Below are 16,648 nucleotides of genomic sequence, written 5' to 3' on the forward strand. Positions count from 1 at the left end.
CTTTGATTTGACCCACCATTCCATCTGAGAGGAGGGTGAGTATGATCGAGAGGGTTGGGGTGAATGTCTTTAACACAGATCATCATTTTCTAATTTGACATATCCTTTTTTGTTTGTTTTATTGCTGAGCTACAAAACAAAGCAAACTGAAATAAAATGATTCAGTAAAATCTTTGAAAATGTAAATACTGTCAATCAACAGATAGAGGAATATGAAGAAGACACCGACAAGCAAATCAAGGCAATGAATACTGTAATATGTTCATTATATTACTGCATTAGTTTATATAAAGCAGTGCTTTTCTAGTCATTTTTAAACATTATTAAATAAATTAGGAAAATAACCCTTCGACCCACTAGCTTCCAACTAGTTTGGCTTTTTGCCCTTCATTGCCCTGATTCAGACTGAATTTTTCAATGTTAAATTGATTTGAACCCTTAGATTCCAGATTTGCAGATAGATGTGTCGCAGGTTTTTTTATTTTTTATTTTTACTTCTGATTTTTGTCATTCACTTCTTTTTTGCTGTCTTTATATTGTTTTATAAAACAGTGTTTGTAGATTTAGTTTAAAACAAAATGAATTAAAAGTAAAACCATTTCTCTGAAGCTAGCTGTAATAATTTGTGTTTATATGTTCTTATTTATATATATTTTCTTTTTCTCAACAGCAACATTCATATGTCTTGTAAAGATTGCCAGGAACATTCAGTGAACTGGAATGCACCATTTACTGTCTCTGCTTTCTGTGAGGATTCTGATTGCAACACAAAAAATGTAACTTACCGCTGGAAACTTTACCTGGTTAATGCCTCCAGCAGAGCTGCTGCAGAAGGTAAGTTGGCCAGCTTAAAAAAAAAACTAAATTCTCTTCATTAAAAATAATACTTTCTAAATGAAACACTGTGAGTAAATAGTGAGGTAATTTTATATTCTCTCAAATATAAATAAAATTCAGCAATATGTATCATTCATTTTACTTAAAAAATGTATCAAAGTCTTAATTTTCAAAGGGTGTGCTCTCATTTATGCCAGGCACTGTCATAAAAACACCTCAAATGTAAGACTGTTGACATTGTGTTTTGTGATCAAACTGATATCAACTTTCTCTTTCTCAGTTCCGTTCTGCAGCACTATGGATCTCGGTTTACCCTCCAAAATGGAGGAGAGCTTACATTTCTCCAGGCCTACAGTGACACCCAACACTCCAGCACTTCTGACTGAGAGCTCTATTCCTGGATCTCTGGCTCCTTATCTTTTATCTGATCACATTGACCTCACAGCCCCAGTTACACTAGATTCTCTGACTTCAGTGAAACACCATGACGTTCACAGTCCCAACTCAAACACAAACCACCATGCAGTGTTTCCAGCTGTCATGCATTTACCAGGCTTCCTCCCATCCTTCCCTGGGGAAACAGAGTCGTCTGGGGGTCACCGGGAGTCTTTATCAGGCTCTGATAGAGTGTCAATGACAGATTTAATATCAGGTAAAAGTAACCACTCAGTCAGAATCATGTGATTAGTCAATAAAAAGTGTTAATTATCAAAGGGAGAATTCACCAAAAACTGAAGATTTACTCACTATTTACTCCAACACACAAAAAACTCTATTTTGAAGAATGTAAGAAACCAGTAATCATTGACTTCCTTAGTAGGAAAAACAAATACTATGGAAATCAATGCTTACCGGTTTCCAGCATTTATGAACAAAAATAACTTCCATTGTGTTCAACAGAAACAATAAACTGGTGACAAGTGGTGAGTAAATTATGACAAAGTTTTCAGTTTTAATTTGTGTACCATATAGCAAAGTGTTTGTCTTTATGCATTAATTATTGCAATATTCTGCTAGCTTTGTACAGCACTTTATCACGACCCGTTATGACAAAACGAGATTAGACGCCCCCTGGTGGTCAATTGCTTTACTTAATCCGGGTTTAACTAGGGCTTTCACAATAGAAAGAGCTCTTCTAATAATAAAATCGGAGAAAAACAAAACAAATATTTATGTATTTAGTTGTGTACACTCTCAGAAAAAATGGTACAATGTTTTACCAAAGAAGGTACAAACCCTTGTTAAGGGGCAGTATCTTTGTATGGGACAGAATTGTGCCTTAAGACAAAGAAACAAATTTGTACCATTGCAGTTTGTACAATAAGTACCTTTTTTACCATTGTACACCAAAATGTACCATAGGTTTTTTAAAACCTGCAGATACAATATTGTTCCTTCATCAAAGATACAAATCTGATCCATAAAAGTAGCACTACAGTAACAAGACACTTTGTACCTTAACAGTGTTTAACATGCTTATCAAACACTTATTTAACAATTAAACAATTATTAACAATTATTAAACAATTATTTAAAATACCTTAAATGTTTAGTTTACAATACCTATAGTTTTATAAATACCTTAAGTGTTTAGTTTACAATACCTATAGTTTCATAAATACCTTAAGTGTTTAATTTACAATACCTAGTTTTATAAATACCTTAAGTGTTTAATTTACAATACCTATAGTTTTATAAATACCTTAAGTGTTTAGTTTACAATACCTATAGTTTTATAAATACCTTAAGTGTTTAGTTTACAATACCTATAGTTTTATAAATACCTTAAGTGTTTAGTTTACAATACCTATAGTTTTATAAATACCTTAAGTGTTTAGTTTACAATACCTATAGTTTTATAAATACCTTAAGTGTTTAATTTACAATACCAATAGTTGTATAAATACCTTAAATGTTTAGTTTACAATACCTATAGTTTTATAAATACCTTAAGTGTTTAGTTTACAATACCTATAGTTTTATAAATACCTTAAGTGTTTAATTTACAATACCTATAGTTTTATAAATACCTTAAGTGTTTAATTTACAATACCTATACTTTTATAAATACCTTAAGTGTTTAATTTACAATACCTATAGTTGTATAAATACCTTAAATGTTTAATTTACAATGCCTATAGTTTTATAAATACCTTAAGTGTTTAATTTACGATACCTATAGTTGTATAAATACCTTAAGTGTTTAGTTTACAATACCTATAGTTTTATAAATACCTTAAGTGTTTAGTTTACAATACCTATAGTTTTATAATTACCTTAAGTGTTTAATTTACAATGCCTATAGTTGTATAAATACCTTAAATGTTTAGTTTACAATACCTATAGTTTTATAAATACCTTAAGTGTTTAGTTTACAATACCTATAGTTTTATAAATACCTTAAGTGTTTAATTTACAATACCTATAGTTTTATAAATACCTTAAGTGTTTAATTTACAATACCTATACTTTTATAAATACCTTAAGTGTTTAATTTACAATACCTATAGTTGTATAAATACCTTAAATGTTTAATTTACAATGCCTATAGTTTTATAAATACCTTAAGTGTTTAATTTACGATACCTATAGTTGTATAAATACCTTAAGTGTTTAGTTTACAATACCTATAGTTTTATAAATACCTTAAGTGTTTAGTTTACAATACCTATAGTTTTATAATTACCTTAAGTGTTTAATTTACAATGCCTATAGTTGTATAAATACCTTAAATGTTTAGTTTACAATACCTATAGTTTTATAAATACCTTAAGTGTTTAGTTTACAATACCTATAGTTTTATAAATACCTTAAGTGTTTAATTTACAATACCTATAGTTTTATAAATACCTTAAGTGTTTAATTTACAATACCTATACTTTTATAAATACCTTAAGTGTTTAATTTACAATACCTATAGTTGTATAAATACCTTAAATGTTTAATTTACAATGCCTATAGTTTTATAAATACCTTAAGTGTTTAATTTACGATACCTATAGTTGTATAAATACCTTAAGTGTTTAGTTTACAATACCTATAGTTTTATAAATACCTTAAGTGTTTAGTTTACAATACCTATAGTTTTATAATTACCTTAAGTGTTTAATTTACAATGCCTATAGTTGTATAAATACCTTAAATGTTTAGTTTACAATACCTATAGTTTTATAAATACCTTAAGTGTTTAGTTTACAATACCTATAGTTTTATAAATACCTTAAGTGTTTAATTTACAATACCTATAGTTTACATAACTATAGTTTTATTTTAGTTTACAATATCTATAGTTTTATGTTTTACCAGTTGCTTCCTAATATTGTATTCTAAAACTTAATAATTCATGTTTATGAGTTTCTTTTAACATATGTTTTTAAATGATAATTGTATTAATAAAGAAAATCACCTTTCCAGTCCTATTTATTTTCATATAAAGTTGTCCAACACTTATGTATCTTTTATATGAGGACAACTATGTATCTTAATTTCAGTTGTACCATAAAAGGTACAGAACAGTATCATAAGAGGTCTTCTCTGTACCATAAAAGGTGCAACTGTTACAAAGGTACAAAACTGTTCCTCAAGGAACATTATTTGTACCACCGTATACCTCTTTCTGAGAGTGTATGTACGATATGTCGATCAGAGCTTTGTGCCATTCAAACATTAATGTTAATAATGCCAGTAATAATACATTATAATGACCACAGCATGGTCAGCATGATATCTAGTGTTGTTTTTGTCTATTAAATTTGTTAGTTTTTATATTTGCATATTCTGCTTTCATTTGACTTTTACTATTTTAAACATTATCATTATTATTATTTGGACATGATTTATGTGTATTCTTACTGCTTAAGGACTGGTACTAATGAAGCAAAAAAGATAAAACAATATTAAAGTAAATAAAGTAGGTATATGTACATGACTTTCTTCTTCTTTTTCTTCTTCTTCTTCTTCTTATTATTATTGTTATTATTATTATTACTATTATTATTATAAAAACAACAAATAATTAAACATTAAATTTGTTTCCCCATTTTCAGATTTGCTTTACACAGATAATTATGAGTCATTATCAGGTGATCATATCTCCGATCCAGGTATTTCATTTTCAGGTTAACAAACCTCTAGAATTTTATCTTTGCAGACTATACAGAATAATATAACAGACCCTCATGTGAGATTTTTGGTTGTGTCCAGAGTATGATTACTATAATTTTGGAATTGAAGAGGCTGACCCAGGTATCACAGTCGGCAGGCCTACAGGTAGACATTTTTATGATTTCATTAAAAAACTAAAATAATGACCTGACTGCTAGTTTTTAAAATATGTAATATATTAGTAAAACAATTGTTACTTAAGGGAGCGATTCAGTTGGATTTAGCTGGAATGAAGGATCATACCCTGACTCTTATGACAATGAGGGTGACAATCTGGTGGATCCAAACCTGCTGGTGGTTTCTGAGAAGACCCTTCTGGATCTGGACAAACAGCTCATTCATCCAAACGTGTTTGAGTCTTACACGCTGTCAGGTAAATGCAAGTATTCAGAGTTTACACCTTTACAGATGAATTTTTAAATTTACTTTGTGTTGTCTTCTTTTTCCTATAGGATTGTCCTCTTCAGATGTTACCTTTAAACCCTTCATGCTTAAACCGAAGAGTCTGTATTTGCTGGAGGTGTTTGCAAGTGAGTCTCTCATCTTGTTTTTATATTCATATTCATGATTTGTGCAGAAATTAAATGAACAAATAAAGTTGTTCTAAATGCCGTTGGATATTTTTTCTAAAATTAGCATTTTTCTCAGACTCAGACTGAATAAGTTCTTTTCATTGCCTTTAAAGTGAAATACTTGAACATAAACATAGGAGGCTGAGAAAAAATCTTAAGATGCACTTTTAGTTTTGCTTCCTCAATTTGTGTTTGTAGATTTCCTAAATTTCTTTATTTACAATTTTCTAACTTTTTGTTTTTACCAGTCATACATTTCCACTTCAGCACATCTTACATACTTCCAGAATTTACAGATTACAGATTGCAAGATTTACATTCAAAGAGAGTTTTATTCAAATCTATATGCTAAATGTTGTTGTATAGAGATATAATCAAAATTTAGCAGATGATATAAAATCCAGTTTTTTTTTCTGGCTGTTTGCAGTATTTTCTTAATTATATTGATAAAAAGGGATGACCAAAATTCCCCTTTTTGACTCAAAAATCCTCTGACTCAAATATGTAAAAAAAAATTAAATGTGAACAATAATTATGGACATCCAGTGTTTAAATCAGTGCATATTTAATGAAATCACAACTCATTCTTATTTATAAACAATTTAGAAAACTTGTAATCAAAAAATGTGATTCCTAATGTAATCAGTCAAGTGGGGAAGTGTGCTAATATTATTATTTTTGTATTTTACTGCTTTCAACTGCAGTGTTAAGTTAAAGTAAATTATGGTTAATATCTCACTTTACACTGCGCTTCTAATTTACCTGAAGTATTAATATGCTATTAAGATTTTACACAGAAACCTTTGGCTAATGTTTTCATATTGCGTTGTCAGTCTCATATTAAATCTGGCACTTCATATATTGGTATTTGTGCTGACTGTCTAGTGTCTTTTTTTCCTTAAGTGGTTGTTTGGATTATAAGGTAAATTGTCTCTACTCCTGATTGTCATTTTCCTCCCTCTCAAATGCTGAAAAGGTTGTTCTTGTCTCTATAGTGTTTTCAATTCTCCTTCTTTTTTTGTCCTCTTTGTCAGGTTGTGAGCAGCGTCTGCGAGGGAAAAGCCAGCTGTTCTTCCACACACAAGCTGTTCCTGAGGGAATGAACTGCCAAGTGCAGCCCAACACCGGCAATGAAATCCACACGCATTTCAGCATCTTCTGCTCCACTGGAAAAGAGGTCTGCATTGTACTGCTCTTAGCATATTCGTTTTGTTTACCATTTTCAAGAATGGTGTAGTATTTAATCTTCATAAGGCATTCAGATACATTTGGACCTGCAATAATTACTGTGAGTTTAATAAGGGAATTACACGTTGTTTTGACGCTCTCCTGATGCAAATAATGAACTATTTATCATTCATAATTTTTTAATGGTGGAATGTTTTATTTAGCGTTAAATAAAAAAAATTATTGGTTGTTAAATTAGCTATAAAGTTATATCAGTTTAAGAAAAATGTATAACCAAATTCTAGTACAGATTTTTAATGTTTAGAAACATGAACTTGTATATTAAGTTTATAGATAAACCATTGCAGCATGGTAAATTGATAGCTTTTTCTGTAGGTTAAACTGAAAGTGACAGCACAGTAAAATAATTGTGTTATTTTTATTATTATTAATTAATTAATTAATTAATTAATTAATTAATTAATTAATTAATTAATTAGTTATAATTATAAAGAATCTATTAAATTTGAAGTTGCAACAGGAAATGCAACAGTCATATACTCTGAATGCATTATGTTCTGACCTTGATATATTTGTGATTGTGTGATCAGGATCTCCTGTATGAGTACAGTTACAGTGTGGGAAACACTAAGAGGAAACTCCTTTACGAAGGCAGAGACTTTCAACACTACTTTAGTCTGCCAAGTGGAGATCCGAATGATGATTACAAAGGTACAGTTAAATTCTGGGCAATTTTCTACTTAATAATTTCATTTTTATTTCTATGTGTTTGTTGCTATTTCTCTTCCAGCAGGAACCTTAAAGAGCCCATATTATACATGAAATAGGGTCATATCTTGGTTGTAAGGGTCTCCAACAACAGTTTAATATGCATGCAAGATCAAAAAACACTTTCATGGTCTTATAATCTGCATTTATTTTTACCTAATTATCCCAGCGACTCCTGTATGAATCGTCCAGTGATTCATTTGTTCCCAAACCCCTCCTTAGCGCGAAGCTAATCTGCGCTGATTGGACCGATGACAGTTTGCTGCGATTGGTCGACTGCCTTCAGTGAGAGAGTGAAATGCCCAACAGCTAATCAGCAATATAAAAGTAATCACACTTCATATACGCTCGATAGTGTAAGGCGTGGATTTTAGCTGCCAGTGGGTCAATGTAAATACAGACTATGGACTTGAAAATACAGACGTCTATCTATTTTATTGAGCAAAAACTCCAAAAACAGTTGAGGAGATCTCCTAGCTTGTCTCACTCTGCTCTTTTCACAGACACACACACACATATTGCACACACGCACACACACACACACACACACACACTTAACCCTGCTCCGGATGACAACGCGCGTGCACACACACACACAAACACACACACCTCCGGACGACAGCGCGCGCACACGTACACGCACACACAGACACACACACTACTCCTCCTCCACGGAGCTCCGTAAACAAAGCAGCACACGTTGCGTTTTTAACGTGACTTTGCACGCGATATGAGAATATAGCGAGTTAACCTGATACAGTACACGCGGTAACAAGTAACAAATCACAACTAAATACATTTGCAAGCTAGAGTCAACGAGGCAACTTTAATCGCACATACTTACACTTGAGAAATGGAGGAAGAAACCCATCCTGACATGTCCAGCAGTAAGTTACTCTTTACTGATCCTTCCTTAAACAAACGCAGATGAAGTATTCTTTGTAGCATGTAGTTTCCAGAAGTTTCCAGTAGTTTCCAACTGCTTGGCTATAATGCTGAGGTTTCATCTTTGGGTAGAGACTCAATAATATCCATCTGCAGTGTGACTTCAATCGACCGGCATGTTTGTGTGCGTGTGTTTGTGGGTGTGTGTGTGTGTCTGGGTTTCTGCGTCAGAGGGCGGGGCCTCAGGTTTGAAATCTCCCAGGTTTGCGCGTGCACGTGAATAACTTGGTTTCGTTCGTACGTCATGGCGAAACACCTAATGACTCGGTATCAAGGCGACTCGTTTGAAGCACTATGAGTCGACTATTTTATAGATGAATCAACAGTTTTAAACACTGTACTCTTACAGATTTAAGCCTTAGCTGGATACTTCACTTCACTTAGAGCTGTGTTACACACTATATGGAGGGGAATTTTCAAAAACCCATAATATGGGCTCTTTAATGTCAAAACGATGTAAATAAAAGGAACCAAAAATGCAAATCGATCCTTGACATTCCTTTAACATGCATACATCTACGCCCTTTAGAGCACCAAAAGCTTTTTTTATCTGAAAGCTTCAATTACAAATGACAATTCAGGCCAATTAATTTCTCAAAAAGTGGACCTTTTTGCAGTTACTCGCCTCATTTTCTTTTTAAATGTGAGACTTAAATAAAGCATTTTAGTGACATTTTAAGCACTATTTTTAAGCTAAATTAGCTTGTCGGATTGTCATCATAACTACACTGTTTGATATACCAAAAATATTTCCGTAAGATTTAGAATAAAGAAATGTAAAACAATATTTTTAACATACAAATTTATTATATCATATATTATTCAGAAAAAAAAAGGAATCTGGTAAAGTTTTAAATTAGACCCTGTGCCCTACTGAGTCATTTATTAGGCAAATAACAACTGGTCAGCACACAAAATTTTTCCCAGTCTGAATTTAGCCAATTCAAAAAACAAAACAAAAAAACAATTATATAAAAAAAATAATAATGAAAATAATATTAATAATGACAATAATAATAATAATAATAATAATAATAATAATAATGAAACTAATAATAATAACAATGAAAATAATACAAATAATAATAATTATGAAAATAACAATAATAACAATGATGATGATGAAAATATTAATAATAATAATAATAATAATAATAATAATAATAATAATAATAATGTAGAGCTTCACAATTTTTATTGTGTTTTTATAGGTTATTTTTTTACTATTTAGGATGTCAAAATAAGATAAATGAACTCATGTTTAGGACAAACTCTGGACCTTTGTCAGTAAGGGAAGGTCTTTCGACCCACCCTAATTCTGAGAGAAAATGTTTTCAAAGTAAATAAAACACTAGTGTGCATAAGGTGTGCGTATTACCATTACATTACATTGCCTTTTACATTTTTATGACTTTATTTTACATCTATTCCCATTCTTTGAACTCTGTTTTTGTTCACACAGTTATGGTCTATATTGAAATAAAGAACCAATTTGGATCAGCGACCAAACCATGTCCTGTGACAGTCACGGTTCTTCCCAGCTTTCAGAGAAACTCATCATCTCAGCTCAACCCGGATCAAGAACTGTATGGAATTATGCAATACATTAAATCCAACATATGTATTTGATGGATTAGAGTTTTTTTTTAGTTGATCTTTATTCCTTCCAGGTACCTGTATGGAGTTGGTAACCTGACTAGTCTGATGAAGACAGGGAGTAATGGAGACATCATCAACTACATCTTTATTTTGACAAAGGTGTTGAACCGCTTGAGTCTGGACCTGGAGTCGTCTGTGGAGTTTCTGACGCTCACACGCACTGAGCTCATTTCAGCAGTCTGTCAACTCTCCACCACTCACAAGGTCCTCACTGCTGCCATCAAATCTATTTTATTTCATTTATTTTAGATTCTGTAAATAAGATTTCCAAACAAATCAATGTGTAAAATAATTTCAAATATTTTTCCTGATTTTTGCTTTAGGGAATTTCATATGAAATTATTTACAGGCTTAGTGACTTGATAAAAATCTCAAGCCAAGTGAGTAGCTCAAAGAATATTATTGATTCATTGAAAATATTTTTTTTATGTTGATTTATATGATTTGCAAATTTTTCTGTCTTTTTTAGCTGACATTTCACAATGTCAAACAAATAATCCAGCATGTTCATAAGATCTCGACTGTCTTAAATGGATCTGAGCCTCCGACTGACCATGTTAATGCACTGGTTTCCCTTTTGTCTGGTGTGCTGGAGGCTCCAGTTCTCTTCTCAAAACCAGGACATCAACTCATAAATAAAGCGCTTTACACCATCACTGATTTAATACTGGTAAGTCAAACATCCTTTTAGAAATCTTTATTTGTTTGTTTCTTAATCTCAAAGTTTTCATCTCCATTCTGAGATTGTTTTTTTTCTTTCTCAGAGCTTTGAGTTTATATCTTGCAGTTTTGACAATTTTAAAATAAAAAATAGAAAGAAACGTAGCAACTTTTTGTTGCACAATTAATATTTACAAATCACAAATCTAAATCTTTCAGAATTCTTCTTTAATGTTTTATTTATACATTATAAAACACAATAGAAAAATAAACAAAACAACAACATAAACATTTAACAATACGCAAATAGACTGAAGAGTATTCTGAGCAAAAAACAAACAAACAAAAAATAATAATGATAAAAAAAAAATAAAAAATAAAACACTAGTGCAATCTTACATACAGAAAATACAGGTCTACAATGTGCTGATCAGAACTAGTATCCAGTACCAAGTTGGATGTAGGCAGTGGGGACTTAATCTGCAGGAGCAGAGTCAAGCTAAAGAGTTTGGACATGTTTGTGAAAGGGTTCCCACTAAAGTTTTCAGAATTCTGAGTTTAAATCTTATCGAATAAGACATTTTTCAGAAATCTGTAGACAGATGATGACATTCAATAATTCAATGTATTGTGAGAATGAGCATGAACTATATTGATATCATCTGCTCTTGAAATTACTTGAATAATTATTTAATATTGAAATTTGTAGTTTAACTTAAGTGCCTTTTAGGAATATTCATCATATTGTTGTATTTTAAATTGTCCATCACAGCACCAAGTGCTTGAACACTTAATGGTGATTTATTTTCAGATGTGCACATTTTCACATGCCAATCTGGCTTACGAAAATTCAGTGACGATTTATAGGCCTTTTGTTTGTTAACTTGTTTGTACAGTAAGCTTCATTTGCTGACACCAGTTGATTTAGCTAAAGTCAATGTAATGACAACTACAAAAGCATTTATTAATCTTAGGTGATTGTTTATTATTTCTTGGCTAATTCTAACAGATTGATATCAAATGTCGTCATCTTTTTATTAACTAGAGTTTATAAATAATAAAATTAATTAATTAATTAAAATTAATTAATGTTTTTTTTTTAATTAAGCCTAATTCTGAGTTTACATTTTCTCTATATGTTTTTTTATTGTGAGAATTTACTTCTCACAATTTGCAGTTTATATTTTACATTTCTCATAATTTTAAGTAAAAAGTTCAAATTGTGCAAGAGTAAGAGTAGTCAAAATATGATTTTTTTTTTGTGAATTGTTTGCACAAATAAGCTCTGTTCATCCTTGATACAATATCGTTGAATAAAAAAATGTCCCTATGTCACAGTTCATCCTCAACAAATGATCTTTCATGTGAACTGTTTATTTATCATCTGTTATCGCTGGGTTTGTTGAAATCTGCAATATATTAGCCACTGCAATATTTTAATATAGTATTTTAGTCTTAAAATGTGGGTTCAACAGACAATTTTCCTGGAAATTTTAACATTAACCTTATAATCACATATTAATCACAGGAGTGCATGATGTCCAGCAACATTTCACAGTACAATCTGAGCACCACTTTCATGGAATTGTTGGCTTGGACAGACGATGAGTCTCATTCTACGGTGAAAACATTTGGCCTCACTGCGTTCCACTTCACTGACTTTCTGGAGATGCAATTTCAGCAATGGAGAATCAACAGCCAGCAAAAGCCCTGCGTTATTACCTTGCTCACAGTGTACAGACAGAGCCCATACCGCTCTTCCAGAGATATGCAGGTACACAATAAATGCTTGGCTGAATATGAGAATACATGTGCTTTGCCACGTAAAGCAAATTACTTTGTAATTTAATGTGATTTTACAGTTCAGTGGAGAGACGGCAGACATTCGGCTTTACAACTGCACCACAAGAAAGGAAATCAAAGTCCGACATCTTTCCCCTCCAGTTACAGTTGAATTTCAGAGAAAAGAGGAGACAAAAGTACAAATTCTTTACTTCTTTCTAATAGTGACAATTTTCTTCTGTTTGATTATCCTGCTGTTTACTTTACTTTTACATTTGATTTAATTTTAGACTTAATCCCTTCAAAATGTGCCATTTTCTTTTACAAAGTCAAATTTACATCCCAATTGTAAATTCATATATGCAACATATATACACTACCAAATATAAACAACCAAACAAACAACCAAAAACAGTAAACCAAACAACCCAAAAAAGTGACATCTTCATGGATAACATGAACTAACTGTCTTAAAGTAAAATAATAAAAATATTTGTTTAAACATCTTAAATGGCGATTCAGTGGCGCAGTGGGTAGCACGTTCTGTGTGGAGTTTTCATGTTCTCCTCATGTTTGTGCGGGTTTCTTCTGGGTGCTCCGATTTCCCATGCGGTACAGGTGAATTGGGTATGCTAAAATTGACTGTAGTGTATGAGTGTGAATGAGTGTGTGTGTTTCCCAGTGTTGGGTTGTGGCTGGAAGGGCATACCCTGTGTAAAATATATGCTGGCTGATAAATTGGCAGTTCATTCTGCTGTGGTGACCCCAGATTATTAAAGGGACTACGACGAAAAGAAAATGAATGAATGAATGAATAAACATTCTAAATGGAATTGATCTATTATCTTAAAGAAGCTCCTTTGCCAGTCTCTTTTTGCCAATCTTTAGCTTAGCTTGGCATAAATATTTGAATCAGATTAGACCATTAGTATTTTACTCAGAAAAAAAAGAGTTTTTATAAATTTCCCTTTTAAAGCTTGACTCTTCTGTTGTTCCATCATGATCTAAGACTAATGAAAAAATTAAAGCTGCTAGGCTAATATGGCATGGGAATACTCATTTGTGCATAACAATCAAAGAACTTAGCTGTCATAGCATGGCTGCACAGGTGGAATCAGATTATAAAGCAGCTGAAAATAATCTCCAGCTGCACACCGGGCAACTTTTCATTTTCTGTTGGTCTTAGTACATGATGTAACATCAGTCAAACTTTAAACAGGGAAATTATCAAAAACCTTTTTAGATTTTTTGAGTTAAATGCTAATGGTCTAATCTGATCAATGATCTATGCCAAGCTGAGCTAAAAGTGCTCCCTTCACAATTAGAGTTTGGCTGAATGGGTTCAAAAATGGTAAAACTCAACTGTTTCATTTTTGGGGAGTTGTAAACTGAGCCTTTTTCCAACTATTTCCAAAAACTGTGTTAATTTAACTTGAAGAAAAAGGTACAAGATATTGCTGTAAATTAAAAGGATAATCAAAATAAATACATTAAAGCCAATGAAAAGTCATTGCATGGTGATGAGCAAGTAAAGAACATCCCAAAACAGTCTGTCATAAACTGTCTTCAGCAAAGGTTTGTGTTCGTTTTTGTTCCAGCACAGCAAACAAACAGACTTCACTCTTGAGCGCAGTGAGGTGAACATTCATGAGTTCAACATCACATCAGAGACACTTCAGAGAGCCTTTCAGATCACTGTGCACTTTACCAGACCTGCTGAGCGGCCCTTTCCCATTCTGCTGCTGCTCAGGTGAGGACATTTCAGCAACAGTCCTGATAGTTTTTGAGTCTCATTGTATTTCATTTAACTTCTGTTCACAGGATGTATGAGCAGCCAACACCTAATCTGTACAACAAGCAAAAAATATATCACTGGAAAGGAAAGACGGCTCACTTCTTTCTCCCTCAATCCTATTTACATGGTTTGTTGAAACATTTTAGCTGATCTACCTGTCTATTTGTCTGTCTGTCTGTACATCCATTTGTATGTCTATCAAACAATGTTTATATTAGGTAATATGTACATTAATATTTAAAGTATTTTTAATCTAGTATTGGACGACATGGTGGCTCAGTGGTTAGCATGTCGCCTACAGCTAGGTCACTGGTTCCAGTCCTGGCTGAGCCAGTTGACATTTCTGTGTGGATTTGCATGTTTTCCGGGTGCTCCGGTTTACCTCACAGTCCAAAGACATGCACCATAAGTGAATTGGGTGAACTAAATTGGTCGTAGTGTATGAGTGTGTGTGAATAAGTGTGTATGGGTGTTTAGTAGTAACGGGTTGCAGCTGGAAGGGCATCCACTGCATAAAACAGATGCTGGAATAGTTGGCAGTTCATTCTGCTGTGGCGACCCCTGATAAAAAAGCGACTAAGCTGGAAAATTAATAAATTATTGAATATTAATTTGTCAAAATTTCCCAAATAATTTTTTCCATTTCATTTTTAATATAATATAATATAATATAATATAATATAATATAATATAATATAATATAATATAATATAATATAATATAATATAATATAATATAATATAATATAGTATAAGTGACACAGTGGCGCAGTAGGTAGTGCTGTTGCCTCACAGCAAGAAGGTCGCTGGTTCAAACCTCGGCTGGGTCAGTTGGCATTTCTGTGTGGAGTTTGCATGTTCTCCCTGCGTTCATGTGGGTTTCCTCTGGGTGCTCCGGTTTCCCCCACAGTCCAAAGACATGCGGTACAGGTGAATCTGGTTGGCTACATAGTCTGTTGTGTATGAGTGTGAATGAGTGTGTATGGATGTTTCCCAGAGATGGGTTGCAGCTAGAAGGGCATCCGCTGCGTAAAAACATATTCTGGATAAGTTGGCAGTTCATTCCCCTGTGGTGAGCACAGATTAATAAATGTACTAAGCCGAAAAGAAAATGAATGAATAATATATATTATTAATTTTCCTTTTGGCTTAGTCCCTTTATTAATCTGGGGTCGCCACAGCGGAATGAACCGCCAACTTATCCAGCAGGTTTTTACCCAGCGGATGCCCTTCCAGCTGCAACCCATTTCTGGGAAACATCCACACACACATTCACACACACACTCATACACTACGGACAATTTAGCCTACCTAAGTCACCTGTACCGCATGTCTTTGGACTGTGGGGGAAACCGGAGCACCCGAAGGAAACCCATGCGAAGGCAGGGAGAACATGCAAACTCCACACAGAAACGCCGACAAGCCGAGGTTCGAACCAGCGACCCAGCGACCTTCTTGCTGTGAGGCGACAGCACTACCTACTGCGCCACTGCCTCGCCAAAATGAAAGAATAATATGATATAATATAATATAATATAATATAATATAATATAATATAATATAATATAATATAATATAATATAATATAATATAATATAATATAATAATAATAATAATTAATAATAATAATAATAATAATATGCTTAATTATGCAGAATGATTTTGAGAGTATAAGAGCTGAAAAACTAAAAATACTAATTTCATTTAAGCTTTACAATGCAAATTTAATTAGAAGCTGATAAACATACTCATATATGACATCCACTAAAAGACATTACACTGTATTGTGTACAAATCATCTAAGCATTTATATATTATTCAATATTGAAATAGATTTTGTAAAAAAACTGAATAGATATTATTTTCTGCACATTTATTTATTTTTAACCAATTTCATTACAAATATGTAATGTATTTGGATGTATTTCTATATACAATATACAAATCACAAACAACCAACATTGTTTTGTTAATTTCCAGCTACTGGGACTGTTTACCTGATGCTTCTCAAAGCAGACTACAATAAAAGCCCAAGCAACAAGTACATCACCAGAGCTGTGAACTACACAGTGCGCATTGAGTCTGTTGAGTGCCTGTCCTGGGATGGTGTGCGACAGTGGAAGCCCGATGGTTGTTTTCCTCTTGCTGCTGTTTATCCAGACAAGATTTACTGCAGGTACGCAATCGAATTGTACAATAAATGCTCCACCTAGTGGTTAGACATAACAGTTTCATGTATTAAAAATGTGTGGCGTTATGAAATCATGCCTTCATATAGG

At 32.6% G+C, this 16,648-nt stretch overlaps 1 protein-coding gene across 1 annotated transcript in view; it reads left to right on the plus strand.

Annotated features, from left to right (window-relative positions):
* The window catches only part of pkd1l1 (polycystin 1 like 1, transient receptor potential channel interacting), a 50,129-nt gene that overhangs the window by 12,309 nt on the left and 21,172 nt on the right, over positions 1-16,648 (plus strand). Inside the window, 17 exon segments of the mRNA XM_087309418.1 lie at positions 671-834; positions 1,118-1,489; positions 4,884-4,940; positions 5,041-5,106; positions 5,204-5,374; positions 5,454-5,531; positions 6,608-6,750; positions 7,352-7,472; positions 9,937-10,060; positions 10,145-10,337; positions 10,457-10,513; positions 10,603-10,803; positions 12,322-12,567; positions 12,656-12,772; positions 14,174-14,325; positions 14,397-14,497; positions 16,350-16,545. Coding sequence (XP_087165544.1) covers positions 671-834; positions 1,118-1,489; positions 4,884-4,940; positions 5,041-5,106; positions 5,204-5,374; positions 5,454-5,531; positions 6,608-6,750; positions 7,352-7,472; positions 9,937-10,060; positions 10,145-10,337; positions 10,457-10,513; positions 10,603-10,803; positions 12,322-12,567; positions 12,656-12,772; positions 14,174-14,325; positions 14,397-14,497; positions 16,350-16,545 — 2,559 coding nt within the window.

This window comes from Danio rerio, chromosome 24 (genome assembly GCF_052040795.2).
Source record: "Danio rerio strain M-AB ecotype USA chromosome 24, GRCz13ab, whole genome shotgun sequence".
Lineage (NCBI taxonomy): Eukaryota > Metazoa > Chordata > Actinopteri > Cypriniformes > Danionidae > Danio > Danio rerio.